Source organism: Siniperca chuatsi, linkage group LG2 (assembly GCF_020085105.1).
Source record: "Siniperca chuatsi isolate FFG_IHB_CAS linkage group LG2, ASM2008510v1, whole genome shotgun sequence".
Lineage (NCBI taxonomy): Eukaryota > Metazoa > Chordata > Actinopteri > Centrarchiformes > Sinipercidae > Siniperca > Siniperca chuatsi.
Window position 1 is genome coordinate 20260730 of NC_058043.1, and position 19220 is coordinate 20279949.

The 19220-nt window shown below is 38.1% G+C and overlaps 1 protein-coding gene across 3 annotated transcripts; it reads left to right on the forward strand.

Annotated features, from left to right (window-relative positions):
* Nucleotides 1–412: 412 nt before the first annotated feature.
* inavab (innate immunity activator b) lies at nucleotides 413–19180 on the forward strand. 3 transcript variants are annotated; one of them, XM_044219678.1, is made up of 10 exons: nucleotides 413–719; nucleotides 7529–7643; nucleotides 11453–11586; nucleotides 13150–13272; nucleotides 13405–13636; nucleotides 13836–13889; nucleotides 14213–14510; nucleotides 15351–15503; nucleotides 15720–16425; nucleotides 17458–19180. In XM_044219678.1, the coding sequence occupies exons 2-10, from the start codon at nucleotides 7589–7591 to the stop codon at nucleotides 17548–17550; spliced, it is 1848 nt and encodes a 615-aa protein (XP_044075613.1). In that variant the 5' UTR covers nucleotides 413–719; nucleotides 7529–7588; the 3' UTR covers nucleotides 17551–19180. The 3 variants fall into 3 exon arrangements, with proteins under 3 accessions (XP_044075613.1, XP_044075611.1, XP_044075612.1); XM_044219676.1 differs by having other exon boundaries at nucleotides 414–719; nucleotides 15348–15503; XM_044219677.1 differs by lacking the exon at nucleotides 413–719 and adding an exon at nucleotides 4807–4962 and having other exon boundaries at nucleotides 15348–15503.
* Nucleotides 19181–19220: the final 40 nt, after the last annotated feature.

Here is a 19220-nt window from a genome sequence, read left to right on the forward strand (position 1 = left end):
AGCAGCGGAGAAGTGGAAGATCTATGCGGCGTTCACAAGCCCACCTTAAACTCGTGATTTCTATAACTGTAGTGGTAAATATAACTTGAAGCCCTTTCAAGTGCCACTAAATGACAATAATAGTAAACTGACCCATTGAAGGATTGTTTTATATGGTGACTATTGTTTTATTTTAGCAGTCAAGTGACACGTCGGCAGAATTCCGAACAGCCAAAGAAAATAGTAGGGAAATAAAACAACGACATGTGCCTTAAATAATACCTTCTTCGATTCATTAAATGGCCATATTGACAGTAACTGACCACTTTCACCATGGTGTTATTCACTTTGATAACATAACTTGATATGCATGTCTACTTATACGTCGCGTGTCGGAAACGCGGTTACCATGGTAAATGCTTGGTGTTGTTAGTTCGCTTGTGTTTTCGACAGCAAGTGAAGGCAGCACAGCATTGCTTTACTGGGCTCAAGACGTAGCCTCTCCAGCAAAAGTCATATTTTGGGAGTAACGCATTACTTTAATGTTTGTGCTGTAATTTATCCACTCGTCTAGACCACAGAGACGTACACTGAGGACGTTGTGTTGTTTTCTTCAGGTCTTTTGTCAGTGTAATCAGAAAGAAACTTCCAGCTCAAATGTGGGAGACTGCGAGCCAATGGAGAGCAGACTGTATGGATACAGATGAGGCACGATGCTAGCTAGCTAACAAGCTACTAAGGTAAGAGCAAAAAGCAATGGCATTAGACGCTTTGTTTAACAAACTTTGTATGCATGTGCGCAGTGGGTTGTTTATTAATGCTACTGAACTCATTATTCCTTTGAAAATAAGTATTTGGCAGCGGATAATTAAAGGTTTGTGAAAAGCTCCAAACTAAAGTGAGTTTCTAAACTTTGAGAAACTCTTCAAAGCCGAGGCCCAGCAGCTGTATGAAGCTGACGTAGTGGGTGGATGAAATGGATGAAATGGATGAATAAATACCACAAGATACCTTTATTTTTGTTTTTGTTTTGTTGTTTTTTTACCTCAGAGAGATTTTTATAACGTTACCTGCCACTTAGTTCAACTCTCAAGTTGGTCCAGACACAACCCAAAGACATTTAATTGACTTGTTTGACTTTCGTTGTACCATTTGACTTTATTGTGTAGTAGCCTACAGTACAGTTTTCAGATGTTCATTACAGGTGTATATTTATAATGTCGTTATTCTTAGGTAACGTCCAGTATACATTTCCCCAGTAGTTTTAACTTCGCAGGTGAACTGCTGAAAATGATTATTATAACACAACAAGATTTTTTTTGTTATTATATCATAGGACACTAAACTATGTGTTTTATTTATTTATTCTTTCTTTCTATAATAAACCTGGGTTTCATGCACAGTCCCTGACCTGTTGATGTATGTGTCAACTGTTTGCAAGTGAGAAACAAAGTTAAACTGTATAAAGATATCTGACTGCACTGACCAGCAGAGAAGTTATGAGTTAACAACATCCTCTTTCAGCAGAAACGCACAGCACTATAAAGATGACACATCTGAGAGGAACAATGAAATCAAATACTGCTCAGTATTGTTATATGATGGTAGTTTAACAGTATACCTACCTAATGAAGTTGACACATAATTTACAAAATGATTGTTAGGAGACATTGTAAACCTAATGCTATATTTTTTAACGTTAATAAAATTAGAAAGGTTTTCTCCAGCGCAGTAGTCCCATTAGTCAGTTTGTGATTTCTGTGCATTGAAATAGTTCTGCTGTCTACACATTCCTGAGCATTGACCAGGGGGCAAGAGGACAGAAGTGGCTTAACCCCTGAAACCTCACTGACCTGCTCATGCTGTGCAGCCAAACTTTCTTCAAACCCATATAACTTTATTTTAAATTCTAGTGAAGAGCCTAATGTTTCCAGAGATACCAAACATGTCCGGATACATTTTGGAGAAATTTGTATAAAATGATGCACAAAACATCCAGAATATATCAACTTGATACACATGACATGATACAGCCATAAAAAACATCAAAGGTTTGATGAGGGTATAGCCTCGATGAAGGGCTGATACAGAATATATGTGTATATATATATATAAAGTTTAGTACTATCAGACAGTGTGGTACAACCAGATTTTTCCTATTTTAATGCTATTTAAGGTAGGTTAGGTATAAATGTCTCTCTCAGTTTGAAGTGGTGTTGATGTGTTTAAGCTTGTTCACTCTCAGCCACAGTCTAGGGCTTGGCCACAATTTAGAAGAGACCTTGATTTGCATGGTGGTGAGCAAACTTCTAATTCAGTAATCCACATCACACACACCACTTCCACACGCATGTTCATTTGAGATACATGTAGTATTTTTTCACATCTTCATTATAGTCAATTAGAGCCTTTAGGCAACATAAAGCTTAAAGCTGAGAGAGGTGGGAGGGAACCCAGCTGCTCTAAGAGTTGCCTTGTTTGCCATTTAAAGCTTTAGGATTTGTAGTACATTAGTGTCACTTTATAGCACTTTTTTATGACACCATCTTGATTTAAGCATCTTTACAGCAAAATGATCTGTTAGCACCTGGTGGAAGAACCAAGCTGCAAAATATTGAGGGGGGAATGTGTGATCCCTTGGCAGCTGATGGCTCTACACACTGGCAGCAGTAGTCCAGCCATACACTTATAAAAGGACTCAAGAATATTTAAAGAATTTGTTTTACCAGCTGCTGTGTTGCCTACACAAAGCCCTCTCTCTGCCTCTCGGGGACCTCGGGTTTATATAAACTACCCATGACATCCACCAACTGGCTACCTAAACACTGGACGAGTGTCTGTGTAGTGGAAAGTTGTTTAACTAGTCTTCAGCTACAATACTGTTGGCATTAGTGTTGGTATAACCTCTTAACTGTAGTTTCCCACGATCAGAAGAGATTATTATTTGTTTGCAATGACTGCACTTCCCTTATATCTGATTTCAGGTAATCAAACTGCTTGGTATGTAGCCTGTTTACACAAGACACTGCTGCTCTTTTATTCTATTAACCATGCAGGCGCTGGTAGGGGATATCCCTCCCTTCAGCATGTCCTTATACCTACACTCAGTTGCCAGTTCATTAGGTGCACCTAGAAAACTAATGCAGTCTAATACAAAAGTCCTGCAATAAATCCGCCCTTCATGGAGGTTATAATGTTCAGTTTTTGTTGTTTTAGAGAGGTGTTGATTCAACTGTATGATTATTTTGGAGGAAGGAGTTTGTGGTGCTGTTGAACTGTATCGCATTATACAGAGTAGTATTTCTGTTATTTAGATATAAATGGGGTGGACAAAATATTATTAACACCTGTCAGTATAACACAATTGTATGTAGGGATGCACCGATATATCGGCCAAACATTTGTATCAGCCGATATTCGCCTTGTTGACTGCTATTGGCAAATAGGATGACATTCATCGATGGCAGTGGCCAATGTTTATCTGTTGCATGTATTTTGTGCTGGCTAAAGTTTGTGTTGGTTATTTGTTGTATAGCAGCAGACTAAAAAGGCTTTTGAAGCAGTTATTTTTCAAAAAAAGAATCTTTTTCATGTGAAAGTAGGTTATATTTCATAAATTTGTATGATTGAATTTATGCTCATTCAAAGATGTGTAATGAAGGGCTGAATGACTTTGAAACAGTTCAGTTATATTTTTATAATGAAGATTTCTTTTTTCACTGGCACAAAATGGGGATTAAATAACAACAAAAACAAAATAAACAACATTTACTGTAACTCACCAAATAAATACGGCATCAAATCAGATATAATATTTGACTGCGTTGTCGATTCCAAATGTGAAGGCATCTGTGAAATGTGCCTGGTTGTGCTCACACTGTTAAACCTAAATGTAGAAGTTACTGAACCAAATATCTGCTGCCTTTGTCACTGTGGCTGCTGCTTTCTCGGTGCCGTGTCACTTGAGATCTGATTCTTGAGTGTCTGGGAATTGCTGGACCTTTTTCCAGCGTGTCTGAGCACCAACATTCCTGGAAAGCCAAAATGAATATTGAGATTCAGAATGAATGTGAGCCATGCAGTTACAGAGCAGGTGCTGCCGCTGGGTCTCTGTAAATCATGCGGACTATCCCACAAACATGTGTTTCCCTCTTTTTAATGGAGGCAAAAATGGCAGGCCACAAAAGGGTCTTGGCACTGGTAGCCTGGAATTAGTAAGAGAGGTGGTGAAGTTTAGAAAGCGATTTGCAAATCTAGGCTAGTAAATTTGTAAGTTTATAATTGGTTATCTATTTTCACTGGCCCTTTGAACAACCAGAAGATGGCAGTAGAAATGCATTCACCAGTTATGTGATTTTATTTTAGTTTATTGTTGTCATCAAACAGTCACCAACAGTTAGTTATAAAGTCATAGACTCATCGATAACCAGTGATGAACGCATGATTTCTGGTTATATATATATCCTATAACATAAAGAAAAGCAGGAAATCTTCATATTTGAGAAGCTGGAACAAGCACATTTAATCGACTAATCAATTCAGCTCTAAAACTGACATTATAGCTTAAGTGTTGTTGCTCGTGTTTCTCCTGGGTCCTCGATCTTTGTCATACTGTGTCTTTTTTTAATAGTAATAGTGCTTTTGTAATGGGACACACGTTTCGGTCAGGTTGCCACCACCCATCTATTAGGACACTGATAAGAGGGTAAAGCAAAGTGTAATTTCTCAGTATCTTTGTCATTGTCGTTGACACAGTTTCAAGCTCAGACGAGAGCGCTGAGTTATATGATACTGACTCAAGTGTTCAGCCCTCTGTATGTGGCCACTCCTCTTCAGCAGGCAGTGCTTTCTTAGTGGGCAAGTCTCTCATTTCTGTCCAGACTCTACACAGCTTCGGTTTTGTGCATTTCCATTCAAGTCGGTAATTCTGAGGGAAAGTTTTCTCTCTTTGGATTTTGACAGTTTTTCTAAGTTTCTCATTAAGTAAGTATATTTTTCACGTGTTGTCCAATTTGCAATGTTTACTGTATGCCTTTTTTAGAAAAATCATCTAGCATCTAATCTCCTGGAATAATGTGGAATGGCTGTCATCTGTTAATACTATTTTTGAGTTAATATTTCATATTGAGACATTCTTTCTTTTAACATAAACTATGTCAGTGTGGTGTGATGGTTTTGGCTGTGGTACTTAACCCTTGACCTTAGGCTAGTGTTATGTAGTTCAGTACAGTTTCTTAGCACCTTCAGGGTAGGGACAACTCCTTCCCTGTTTTCTGTATGTGTATGTTTGATATCTCTAAACCCATTCTCAAAGAAATGTCTGTACTTAAGTGTTTGTATTTGTGTATGTAATAGTCTATTCAAAAATTTAACACTGTTGGAAAATATAACGTACAACAGAAATGTTTGACACACATAAAATATGTCAAAACATTTGATTAGAAAGATGTTACAGACTGCTTGGTATAACGACAGTATTCATATTGTATATTTTAAAGGCAAGATACTGCACATCTACAGTGCATCAAACTAGTTTTAGTTCCCGTCCTTTAAAGCGCAGTGCCATCCATGTGCGGTGGAAGGATGAGAGCCTGCTGGTTTTTCAGGGGATTTCAGTGATTAGCACACCGTGAACTTGTGAGTGGGAATCTGAAAACTCAAAACACTCCATGATGTAAAACTTGACACCCAAGCTTTTAAAGTACAGTGTGTCTTTGTGTGTATTGTTCAATAAAATGATCTACTTGATTAATTAAGTACCATATTCGATCGTCATATTTTTGGGTTTTAGTTCTGAAACGATATGTTGATTAATCAGTTAGTTGATCTACATGACTGAAATGAACACAACAGTGAAATCTGCAGCTATTTTGATCATTGAATAATCTTTTGTCAAACAAAAAAGGCAAATATATGATGAGTCCAGCCTTTCTGATGTGAAGATTTGCTGCTTTTTTCTGTGTTGCATCGTTGTAAATTTGGACTGTTGGTCAGCTAAAAAAAGTTATTTGAAATTGTCACCCTGGGATGTAGGAACATGTAATGGGTACTTTTCAATATTTTCAGACATTTAATAGACAATTGGTCAAGTAATCAAAAATATTTATTGATTAATAATGAAAATTATCATTAGTTTTATCCCTAGTGGGTTTATTTCCATACCTTTTTTTATTTTTGCTCTGTTATCAAATTGATCAGCGATGTGATCCTTAAACACCAACTGCTGCTGGTAGTTTTAGAGTGTGTAGATATACAGTAGAAGATCCTTGTGTTGACCCACCAGCTTACAAATCAGTGCCTACCAAATGTGGTTAAGTAGTTTTTGTAGTAACTAAAAGCTGTTTGCCAAAAGTACCAGTGGATACCAAAGATTATAGCTTGTGCTAACATTTCTGCAACACCTAGCGTATGTTTACATTTATTTTTCAAACTGTGCAGTTTGAATTCAGCACTGTAGGGTGTTGTTATTTAAGTGTGCTGTACATAAGCTGTTTCGCCTTAATTTTGCAAACACAGCAGCCAATTATATGTGATTTGGAGGTGTGAAGACTCTAGTCACAGTCATATGAGCTGTGTGGAGGATGTGTCATGTTCAGGATGATAATGGGATATGTTTTATTTTATGTTGCATGTTGCAGCTCATGACTTCACCTCATCTAGTTGTTCCTCAAAACAATGACTGCTGGGAGGCTTCCCACCTCAAGCTGAGGCGAACCTCCCCCCCTGTGTGTAGGAGTGCAACCACTGCCACATTCCTATATTATCTTAGTTAATAATCTAACCAACAAGTTTCACAGTTTTTCTTTGACAACAGCTGAATATGCCGAATGGGTCCTGAGCCTCTTATCTGAAGGAATGAGTTAGTGACTATAATATGACATCAGAGACTAACAGGCAGTCACAGGAAACACCCTAGACTTGGCATCATATATGTGTACTCATGCTGTGGGAGACTATGACTACACCTGACTGTAGGGTCAATAAGGCAAGTCACACCTGAATCACTTAAGCAACAGGTCACAAGATTAACTAATGGGCAGTCTTTGGAAAGCTTGTGTTAAGGCTGTTTGGCTTTAGATTTGATTTTGGATTTTGACTACTCATCTATTGCTTTTGTTTGTAGCCTAATGACTAGTTGCTTGTAATCCCATTTTATATTTAGGTGTGCTTTACGTTTCCCAACCCCTGAATGGACTCCAAGAGGCTGCAGGCTTAAACACTGTGCTGCTTTCTGGGCTAAATTGTCACTGCAGCTGGTTTGGTCATTTGAACACAAGACAACAAAACCTTCATGAAATGACAGAAAAACAGCGTGGAATGTTAAATATTTTTCACTCATTACAATGTTGTGGAAATTTTTGTTTTTCTTGATGGAATTTGTCTTTTGTGTCGGGAATGATACTACACCAAAAACTTTCCAAACAGAAATGTGTACATTTTTAAGACCTTGCCACAAATTATCCCGGGCTTTTGTGAAATTCAGGTTGATGTAAACTTGAGAAAGCTTCAAAATCGTGATGGATGCTAAAACTGAAATCATACTTTACAGGAAATGGTGAGCGTCCACATTATCTACTGAAGAACAGCAACAGGAAGTCGATCTACTGACATGGAGGGCAACGGTGAGATCAGTGACACTGACAGTGGCATCATCCTTCATTCAGGTAAAACATTTTGTGCATCACTTATAGCATTTTTGAAATCTGTAGTACACAACTGTCGAAGTCAAACATTCACAAACATTTTTGTGTTAAGTAAGGAATGCACATTCATGCAGTATTTTTCAGGCACTAACGTTTCTCCATGTTGTATACACTAATTCCACTGCAACATAATAATTACATTTGACGGTCAAGGCTACGTTTAAAAATGTTTTCTATTAATTTTGTCTCAGGGTATAACAACTTGCAGAAGTACACATGCGCGACATCAGAGAGTCAGTGTTGTTCACTGCAACAACATTTGGTGTTCGGCTGCATTAAATCTCAATTCTTAAAAATCTACATCAGCAACAATGGCCAACATCATGAGACCTGAAATCAGCAGAAAGCAAACAAACTGGACTGCAGATTGTCCTTTTGTTGGTTGCCCTGTGTCTGAGCGACACTGGGCAGCTTTAATTAATGTGAAAACAGAAAGAGGATTTAAGTTGGGTTTGCCTCGTTTCAGAAGTTTGAACACTTGATTATCAAAATGTTCTTTGACTATTCAGACTTGAAAGTAATATTGACAATTTTGTGAGACTTACATCCTTAATTTAAATTACACATTGATTTAAAAGGCAAAGCACCAAGCTCTTTTAGCCAGTAGACGCTTGCTGAAGGCCCAAATCATTGTTGAAACTAAGTACACATCTTAGTCCCACCCCTGGTAATCTTATCACAGCACCTGCTTTCAAATGACCTCAAACACAAGACAAAAATTCCAATTAAGTTTAGTCAAAACATAAATGTATGTACTCATATTTGTGACTAAAGAAAGTAAGTGACCACAGGACAGAAGTAAATAACCTTAAGTTTAACACTTGCGGTAACATGCCTACATCAACAGCCATGAATAATATGGCTTATTCAGGCCCAGTTGTCTGTCATGTGACAGAGCTGTTATTCCGTCTTCTAATTGATCAACAACATAAATCTTCTTTTATTGCAAGACCATCATTGAATCAGTCACGCTTCACGCAATATTTAGCAAAATGACATCCTTTCAGAGAATAACACAATCAGAGCAGATTACATGGAGTTAACACTACTGCTTATTCTTAAATTAACTCCCCACTTCAGCACACACCAGATTTCATTTGTTTTAGTGAAAACTCAGGCATGGTCTAAAGGGACTAAAATGCATGTGCTAGATTGGTCGCTGTTTCCTGCACAACATGGAGGACGCAATGCAAATGATCCAGATTAAAAGAGTTCTGTGCTGATTTAGCATTGCGCTCCTCTAACACTGTCGGACTCACGATGGACAGTTTAAGAAAAGGATCAAAATCGCCACAGCAGAACCAGAGATTTTTTTATTCCATGGATTCTTCTTCCTTGTCAAATCCTGGTGCCTACATTACCCACAATGCAACTCGACCGCAGACAGTTCTGTTAGAGATTTGTGTGCTTTGTGGTAGTTGTAAGTGTATCACCTGAGGCAGTTTATCAGACTTCACGCAGCTCCCTCTTGGTCAATAAAATGCTTTTATACAACTTTTTTCACATATGCAGGTGTTCTCCTTGAAACCTGTACAAACTTTGATGTGTAAAATTGGCTGTGTTCTTCTTTAAGTTTGGATTTTATTCAGGAGAAAATTTAGCCCTTTTGCCAGTTTAACATATTTTGAGAATATTAGAGCTGAAACAGCTAGTATATGAATCGATTGGTTGATTGACAGAAAATTACCTGGCAAAAATTTTGGTTAACCATTTATGTATTTTCTATAAGCAAAAATGCCCCAAATTTTCCAAGTCTTCAGACAAAGCAAGCAGTTTGAATAAGTCATCTTGGATTTTGAAAAATTGTGATTTTCAGTCTTTTCTGACGTTTTATTGACCAAATTACTAATGGATTTAACAGGTGCAACCTGAGTTAATATGTTGCTCTTTGCATTTTGTGATTTAATCTGTATTTTGAAGTTGCCACAGTCAACTTCCTTAAAGGCAGTCATAAAATTTGGCAGTCTACATTATTCCCTCAGTCCCATATGGTAACAATACCATAGAATTAACCGCAAACTTTGGCAGTCTTGTTTTTGCTACGCCCAGCAGTGTCTACTGATTAGTTCTGGCCTTTCTGACATTCCTTGCGCCTTAATTGAGCCACGTGATGTCTCGTCTATACAATGAAAAAGTGCCGATCTACAAAGAATGGGGGGTTGTCACTCTAGGAAGAGGAATTCTTTGCCCTATTGTAGTGCTGTCACACTTCTTTCCTGTCGCACTTCAGACGTTTGTCACTACCTGCAGGGATTCTGTTAATAATCTCTGAAGGTATGTGGTACTCAGTGCATTTTGCCTGAAGCCACTCCCACAGCCCTGAGACTAATCTTAATGTCATTAGTCACCAAGGCTACAGACAGCAACAGTCAAACACTCACATATTGTGTATAGTTACGAAGATCCTGCCACTCACTCTGCATGCCACTAATAAAAACGAAAGGTACGTTCTGTTGAATGTAACCATTGTGTTGTCCGTAGTGGCCTCGAGAGTTAATCTAAAGTGGTATAATGAAAGTGTATGTTCTGATTCAAATAATGTACGGGGCACCATAGTATGAGCATGCCAGAATACTTATAAGGCAACAGAAAACAAAGTAAGAAATTAAATTATAATTATTATTATTAATTTATAATTAATTAAATTATAATAAAATGGAGCAGGCAAAGGCACACAGGAGTTAGCAATTAGCAAAGCAAAGATCACCATCAACATGAAGGACATGGAATATCAGGGAATTTAATTTTTACAACTGACATTTTTAACTTCTACAAGATATTTTATTGATCAAACATGACATGGGACCTATAACTGATAAATTAATAAATGCAGTTGTAGCAACATTAGCTAAGATATTACTTACACAGATGTTAACTCATTTATAAATAGACTTCTCCTGCACGTTTGATTAGCTTTGTTTTCAATGTGATTGTCTTTTAAAAATATATATTTGTTCACACACATTATGCACATATCTTCACTGAGTTGCCAATTATTACTAAAACACCTTTCGGTATAATGCAATGCAATTCAACGGCACCCAAACTGACAGTCTCCAAAATGACCACAGAGTTGAATCAACATCTCTGTGACAAATGTCAACAAAAACATGATTAGCTCCATAAAAGACAGCATTTATTACAGGGCTTCTGTATTGGATTGCATAAGATTCAGCTAGGTGTACCCATTAAACTGGCAACTCTGTATATGCATATATGCTTTTGTGTCCAAAAATTTGGTCGATTTAATCAATCACTCAATTGACAGAAAATTCATCAATGACTTTTTGTTTCTATATTTAATAAATAAATGATTAGACAATTATCAAGTGAAACAAAATTATAAATATTTGCTGGTTCCACCTTTTGGTTGTTTGATTTGCTGCTTTTCTTCTTTCTCTATCATTAAATTAATTACCTTCGGGGTTTCCGGACTATAGATTAAGCTAAAAAAGCTATTCATTAGACATTTCTATTGGACTCTGGGAACTTGTGAAAGGCACTTCTCATATTTTTACATTTATAGACTAAATGATACTGAAAGTAATCATTCGTTGAAGTCCCAATTTGCTTTTACTTATTTTTTATGTATTTCCCTTTGGAATGAAATGTGCCACTGCTTTAAGCCTTGGCTTTACTTAGCAATTTCTAGCTTTAATTTCCACTTACTTATGGTCTCATGTGTTGAGTACTGAATAGAAAATGTGTAACACATGTGTCACACTTCAGTCACATGAGTCCATATGCTTCTTTCCTGTTGCATTACACAGGCTCTGACAGCCCAACAACACATACGAAGGATGTGACGACACACACACGGGCCATGAAGCTCAAACACCAGGCTCTCCAAGACCGACTGGAGCTCTGCATACTCGAGCTGAAGAAACTCTGCATCCGAGAAGCTGTAAGTAATAGCAATCTACAAATCAACAGTTTAAAAACTGATGAGGCTGCATAAAAAACGACATTGAAAACACGTCACAGAACTTATGAGTCACACAATCATGATAATCAAGCTCTTAATAAGGGTTTTAGTAGACCTAGACAAAATAAAACAATAGTAGACAATTGTTACATAATGGCAAGCTGTGACAAAATGTACTCTCTGTATTGCATACAGTATGATTCAGCTCCTGTTATAAAAGATTAAATAGGTGGGGTAATTTAGTACAAGATGTTTGATGACGCATTTTACTGCAGGTTAACAAATTAACTTGCAAGAAGGGACATTTCTTAGATGTGTTTGGCCATGTCCACATTAATGTGGATGAATAAAAGAGCCAGCAGATTAATGCTCTGATGTCCACACAACAGAAGATTGGGGTTTCCAAAGATTCAAAACACTGACTCGGTGTACATGAATGTCCAAAAAATTATGCATTTTCAAATGTATCTGCATTTGCTTCCTCATGGCCTTAATGTCACAGTGATTAACTCTAGTCAGGAACTCCACTGAGAGGAAACAAAAGGTCTTTTAATCTATCCTCCTGTCCTTTTGTGACGTTTTTATTTTGGCTCTTACCACCGAGCAAAATACAAACATCATCCCTTTCCTTTCAGACACATTGTGTAGTGAAATTAGACCACGCAATGTGGCTGCAATGAGGTTTTTTGTATGTATCATAGCTTTTGAAGAGGTATCCTGGTGGTTCAATTGGCCAAAGCAATTTCAAAGATTCCCATAACTGCAGCATGAGACTTTTGTCACATGTCACCCCTTCATTTTCAGTCTTTTCTGCCTCTCTCTTCTCTCTCTGCATTGTGAATTATCAGATAAAGACTAAAAATTGCCACATTAAGTTATTTCGAAACTGGACACATACTCCTTTGGGAGTACCTTTGCCATGTGTCGTTGCTCCAGGGTAAAATCCCAGGACTGATCATTCTTTCTTGTTGACACTCGGGCTGGGCACTCCTGTTGGGACATGCTTAGGTGAACTAATGGGAGGCATGATGCCTCTCCCTTCTCTCAGTGACAAAATAACTAATCTCATTGGCCGTACTTACGTTTTTGTCTTTCTGCAAAGGTGGCTGGCTAGGAGTGACTCAAAGTAACAGTGTTTTAATGACTGTTCTTTAATGAAGTCGGTAACAGTGCGTTGTCATACTCTATGCTTGGTTTGGACACGCATACTTGGTCCAGTGAGAAAGTGATACCCAAAGAATGTGTTGTGAAAGGAAATGCAAACGCAGAATTGTGCAACAGATTCCTTAAACATATATGCCTCAACATGTAAGGAGAGCAGAATAAGATACTTCATCATTTCAAAACTGCCACAGACATAGTTGAATAAACTCTGAACAGATGTGTGTCTTTATTTGAACAACTAAACTGAAAGGATTTATTAGCGTTTGAAAAGATATCTTTAAATAAAATATCTTTTAAGCTTTAAATAAACTTTTAGTCTGCCAATAAACTTTTAGTCATGTTTAAATGTTGCTTTGTGACATTTTCTGTGTCGTTCAGGAGTTGACAGGCCGGCTGTCAGATGATTACCCTCTGCTGCCAGGAGAGAAGCCTCCGCAGATTCGCAGACGTATTGGAGCTGCGTTTAAACTGGACGAACAAAGCTTCCCTCGAGGGGCAGAGGTATAAGCAGCATTTAAAGACTGCAAGGCTGAATAATGTTGTTTTTAAACGATGCAAAAACCTCAAGGACATACAATGTTTCACGAATCACACTGTTGTCTGTCTCTTGTCACCCTGCCATAACCTTTCCAGGAGTCAGAGCTGAGTTTAGTGGATGCTGAGTTAGCGCTTCAGATGAAGATATTCGAGGCAGCGCGCAAGCTCTGTGAGGAGGATCACCCGAGTAAGGCTGTCAAAAAGAGCCGGTTACAGCAGTGCAGGAGAGCGGAGAAAAAACTCAAACGACTACAAGAGACGGCCTTTCAGCTGCAACTGGAGCATGGTCGATCATCACCACTCCCTGCTTTTAATATTGCACAACAAGGTGAGAGGCGCCCCGCCAGACTAGACTAGAGGATAGTTTGACGCCAGATCTTTTATAATCATCAGTGCAGAGAATTAATTGATTTTCACTTTATAACTTATTAATCTTAATTGAACAGTCCTTGGCTCTTCATAGATTTGTAGAAATGCATCATTTGATACATATGAATCAAAGTGTTTTGTCTGTTTCTGTTTTTCAGATCTGGGTACATCTGATGACAGCTCGCTGTCTGATTCTTTAGTCCAAGATGAAGGTAAGACTCACCTTGACCCAATTTCTACAAGTGGAAAAGCTGTTTCTTGTTTCTGTTTTTGTTTTCAATTCTAGTGTTGATGAGAGTAAGAGGAGCAAGACCAACTTTTTGTAGTTTAAAAGCAGGACAATGTTTGCCACACAACCAGTTCCACCATAAAACGTGAAAATGGGAGCTGAGTACATAAAGTATTTATCTTGAATACTGCAGTGCTCATGGTTTCCTCAAAGCATACATAAAGAATCAATGGAGGAGATGCATGATTATCAACACTAAATAACTCTGCAGGTATCATACACAATCTAATTTCTATTTTTCTCTAGAAGTGACAAGCCAGTCATCACAGCTGTCCTCAGGACTCCTCCATCCAGGAGAGACTGATCCTCCCCCTGTGTCCTCACAGTCCTTCATAGACAGCTCCTGCATGTCTCCATCTGTGGCTCCAAAGCCCCTGCCGCTGACCCCAAGCCAGTCTCCCCATCCAAGCCTTGACTCTACATTGAGTTTAAACTCAAGCCCCGCATATGACCCTCCTCCGATCCAGCACTCCCCGTGGACAGAGTCTAGTCTCGACCAACCTTACCAGAAGAGCAAGAAGTCACGCTCCTCCAGCAAGACGAGGTAACGCAGAGCATCCATCATGACTCCTTTCCTGTTCATCAAGTTTTTAGTTTTGGAAGAGCCAACAAGAAGCATTAACAAGCTTGCGAGTGAAATGCTTTCTGGTTGAATTCTTTGGAAAGGCTGGGGAAAAAACAAGTTGATGGAAGTGAATAATAAACACTCCACTTCTGCCTTTAACAAAACTTTGTGCACCCTTTCGAAAATGTATTATACATCAAGGCAAGGACATTATAAGCAAGGACTGATTGGTGTACTTGGGCTGCTTTGTATTTCCTTGTTGGCAGTGTTTCTTGATAGTGAGACAACATGGAGCATATTTTCTTGTCAATAATGCTGGACAAAATAGCTCATCTAGCAACGTCCTTTCCAGTGCAAACCCTCTTGTTCCTGGCCTGTATTACAAAGTAGATGTCAGTGATGTTTATGTTGATAATTGTGCAACACTGCCATCTGCTTTTGCACCAGTGCTACAGCAGTCAATGGGTAGCGCCAACACAGAACTATAAATCCTACTGATTTATAATGACATCTTGACACAGAGGTAGAATTCAGGCTTTATTGTCCAGTATGTCGATTGCTGTAATGAAAACTCCAACCTGTGATAATGTGTATTCTTCTTTGTCAGTGTAATGAATCAATGTTGTTTCCATTTACATATAATCATTAATGATCTCAGCCACAGTATGTCAGAGGCAATACAGGAATATTTTTTGGGAAATGTTGAACAAAGCCTGGATATTTTTTAAGTATTTCAGATTTTTCAATATATAAAAACACAAACTGAGAAACAAAATATAACATATATTTATTTTGCTGCTGTTTTTGTCTGTTTAGCAGTCCAGCCAAAACTGAATTGTTGCCACCGTTGGAGGCTTGCTTAGCACAATCTGCTCTGCCACTGCAACTCTCCCATCTGAGGCTGAGCCGCACCCAGTCGAACAGCACACCTTCCACACCAGAGATGCGTGTGCACAGACAACTCTCCCTCAGGTAGCCACACCTCAAACACATCTACAGTACTGTATGTCAGCAGCACACCTATGTTGAGCCTGTGATTAACTGCAGTGATGTAATTTACCTTTACACGTGTTATTTTAAAAAATCAGGGACTGTGAGATTTACCTATTTTAAAAGTTGAGTTTGTTGGCTAAGTAGCCATACTAATGAACTTGCAATGTAACAGCATATCTTGTGTGATTTGCACAGGTTATCCAACCCTGAATCTTCATTTGAAAAGGACCGTGGTCGTACCAGAGGTCCGAGGAGACGACTGACAGAATACGCGATAACTTTACCAGAGACTCCTCCCCCTGCGGCGATCTATGGAAAGCATGCTAGCTCTGAGGATAGCAACTCTGAACACTCATTTACATCTTACAACAGCTCACCGTGTCAGGAGTTGGCCTGTGATTCGCCCAAACAATATCAGTCTGCATTCCTGCACTCTGGCCCAGTTGGCAGCTATGGACCTCAAGCCTTCCCACGCACTGGCATTTACCATAATCCCAGGCAGCAGTCCAACGCCAGTTTTCACAAAGCCTATTACAATGAAGAAATGGTCTACCCGCCTGATCTGGACTTGGCACGGGGCTATTACACCCAGCAGGCTCCCTGTCCCTCCAACAGATATGAGTATTGGTATAAAGACGCTGCTGTACCCCACCAGAGAGCACAGAGGCCTTTACCTCCTGATATCAGACTCTCCCCCTCCCCAGCTCAATGGGACCATCCACACTACCGCTCTAGTGGTCTCCCACAACAAGTAGTGAATGAGCAGCTCAAGTCATGGCACTGGCGCAGTCAGCTCAAAGCCCCCAGGTCCCATTCTCTTGACAGACAGGGAGCAGTCAGAGTTAAAAACATGTCGGCCCGGGACATGACCTGCTACCAAAATCAGAAGTACCATGAACAGGTAAGCAGACAAATTATTTTGATCTATGTCTAACAATCTGTTAGCCAAAATTACTGTAGCAAGTGGCCTTATGTAATTACTTGACTTATTTGATTAGTAGTTAAAGGCAGGAAATTATTTTTACTTCTCCACCGACTACAATACGTGATCAATTTTCACATTTGACATTTTCACAATGTACCTGGCCAGAATTACTTTTTAATGAATGAGCTGGTTACATGCCAAAGCTGCTGGAAAAGAAAAGAAATTTAGGATTAAGTAATATTTTGGAAATTGGCCTGTTTGACCAGAAACCTGCTATTTTCATGCTATTTCGCATTTCTTGATAGACATAATAAATGGGTCGGGTTTCTTTGTTTTCATTCATGAGGTTTTTAATATATAGTCACACCAGCAGACACTGAAACACAGGGACACATTCGATACAAAACTAGCATCAAGGCAACAACTCTACATATCTGCTCAGTTTAAGGCAGTAATAGAAAAAAGCATGTAGATTGTATTTTAATATTTTAAGTTTATATTTAGGATACAAAGAGCAAGTTTATATGCATTGTGATAATCCGATTTTAAAATGATTAAGGCACTAACTACTGCAGCTGTTGGATATTTCTTGTTATCACCATTCGGAAAACATGTCTAGATTTCTGTTTATTGCTTAAATCTATTCAGACACACAGACGCCTCGGCCCAATTTCATTCAGTTTTTAAAAGCAAGCATGGCTCTAGAAGGTCGTTGATGAAGTCCAAGAAATTGTTGGGTTTTTTTAATGACAAACTGCTGAATACACCAGTGAAAGTGAAGAGTTGTGTAGGTTGTTGTTATTCACTTACGTTAAGTATAAGTCATGTAGAATTTAGACCTGAAGTCCTGAATAGTCAGTAGCCACAGAAAAATATGAATGACAAACTCAGGATGTTACAGAAGGTCACCTTATATATTTACATACTACCAAATTAAATGTATTTCATTATATATCTTCACATCTTAATCGTGGTTCTAAAAAGCTTTTTTATGCTACTAACTTTCAGGTTATCCAAAGAAGGGCTCTCCAAAGAGCTGCAGATGACACTCAGGGGCACTGGGTTGTAGACGATGGCTCTCACTTTGTAAGTCAACTGTAAACCAATGCTGCCTGAACTTGGACTGCAAACTGAACACGTTAACTCAGAGGCTGCAACTGCATTCATTCCCAATTAACCAAAGTGAAGTTAGTCCAAAAATCAAGTCTGATAAACTGTTTATGCCCATAAAGAATAACTTTTTTCATGATTCCCGTTTGCCTGCCAGCCTGTATTTGGGCATACAGAGGGAGGATGAGAAAACTGGAGCAATACAATTACAGTATGATGCAATCTAGTATAACAATAACACAAACTACGGCCTCCGAAGTTACTATAAAGTGGAATCAAACACCTCTCTGACACAGTCACAGTAAAGCTGATTGCAGAGCAGTTGTATTGGATTTGGAGCACAACTGTACCTGTTGTTTTTGTCCACTCTGTATGTTGTTTTGTACTAACAGTTACAATTGAAGCATTGAACCGAATGCTTGTTAAATGTTTCTCAAAAACAGATATTATGATCGTCGCAGAGTTTGTGTGTCATTAAATACAGGGTTATTTTGATATGCGAAGCACTTATAAGATGAAATGGTAATTGGCAGCAAAGTGGTTAGAGATAGCAGGAGGTCACACAGAAATGTCCAAATTGCACATTGTAGTTGGATTTTGAGAAATGTTTTAAAATAACTTTTCTCCCGTAATTTACAATCAGGCCATTGTTGACGTTAATCTCAGATGAATTACGATTTAATGTAAAGCCATTGGGTAAACTGTTTTAGGTACTTAATCATACAACATAGTGCTGCATTAGAATTTGAGTTAACTTTTTGCAGTTTGGTAGATGGAGAATAAAGTTTTCACCTAGCAGTATGAAGGAAATATATTCATTGTAAAATAATGTAAATGAGCAACATGTCCTTTTTTAACTACATTTTGTGTATAATGTTGCCTTGATTGAGTCACCGTGTTAATGATCTTGAGCTTCTTAAATTTAAGATTTGTCAAATTTGACTTGTTTTTTTACTTACATGTGTCTGTGGCTGTGCAAGTTAACTTAAATTACTAATGAACTTAATCAACTAGTTTAAACTAGATATTAACTTACTCACATGACATATAAAGTAGCAAATTAAGACAAAAGCAGAGTCTTGATTCTTGGCAGCTATTAACGTGTTGAATTGAAATTTAAATGTCCTGAGAATCTTTATCAGTATCTGTGTTGGTGCACAAGTGTTTGATCACTAGACACTAACCTTTTTGTTAGAATACAATTTTAACTCTTGAGGTGACCTGTATTCGAAACATTGCTAATATATGATTTACAAGCAAGTCTCCCAAACAAACAAGATGTTTACGGTTGATCATTTGAGAATGAGAGCAAATTACTGCAAATTCAACTACAGCTACACACTGACTGGTCTCTCAGTGATCTATTTATGTGTTAATTTATTGTGAGTCAGACTTGAAATAAAAGAAGACATGGACCTGAGTTTGCAAAATCCAGCAGCAGTAAAGTGTGTAGTTGTGTATAAAAAAACAAAAAAAAAACAATCATGTTACCTTGTGTGCCTCTTTTTTACTGTTTTTTTTTTTTATTTATCAGTTAAAGGAGTTTATGTGTTAAGTTTCTGTTTAAACATCTGTGAAAATGTTTTCCCTGTGGAAGAAAATAAAGAGTAATGTTTGCATAGTTTTGAGTTTCATTTACTTCCATCATGTGCTGTTATTCC

What these genes read in the sequence shown, in the direction of transcription:
- inavab (XM_044219676.1), top strand. Translation starts at nt 7,589, where the DNA reads ATGGAGGGCAACGGTGAGATCAGTGACACTGACAGTGGCATCATCCTT. An exon ending in TTTTAATATTGCACAACAAG is followed by an intron (nt 13,637 to 13,835) that starts GTGAGAGGCGCC and finishes TCTGTTTTTCAG; the next exon opens with ATCTGGGTACATCTGATGAC. An exon ending in ATCAGAAGTACCATGAACAG is followed by an intron (nt 16,426 to 17,457) that starts GTAAGCAGACAA and finishes ACTAACTTTCAG; the next exon opens with GTTATCCAAAGAAGGGCTCT.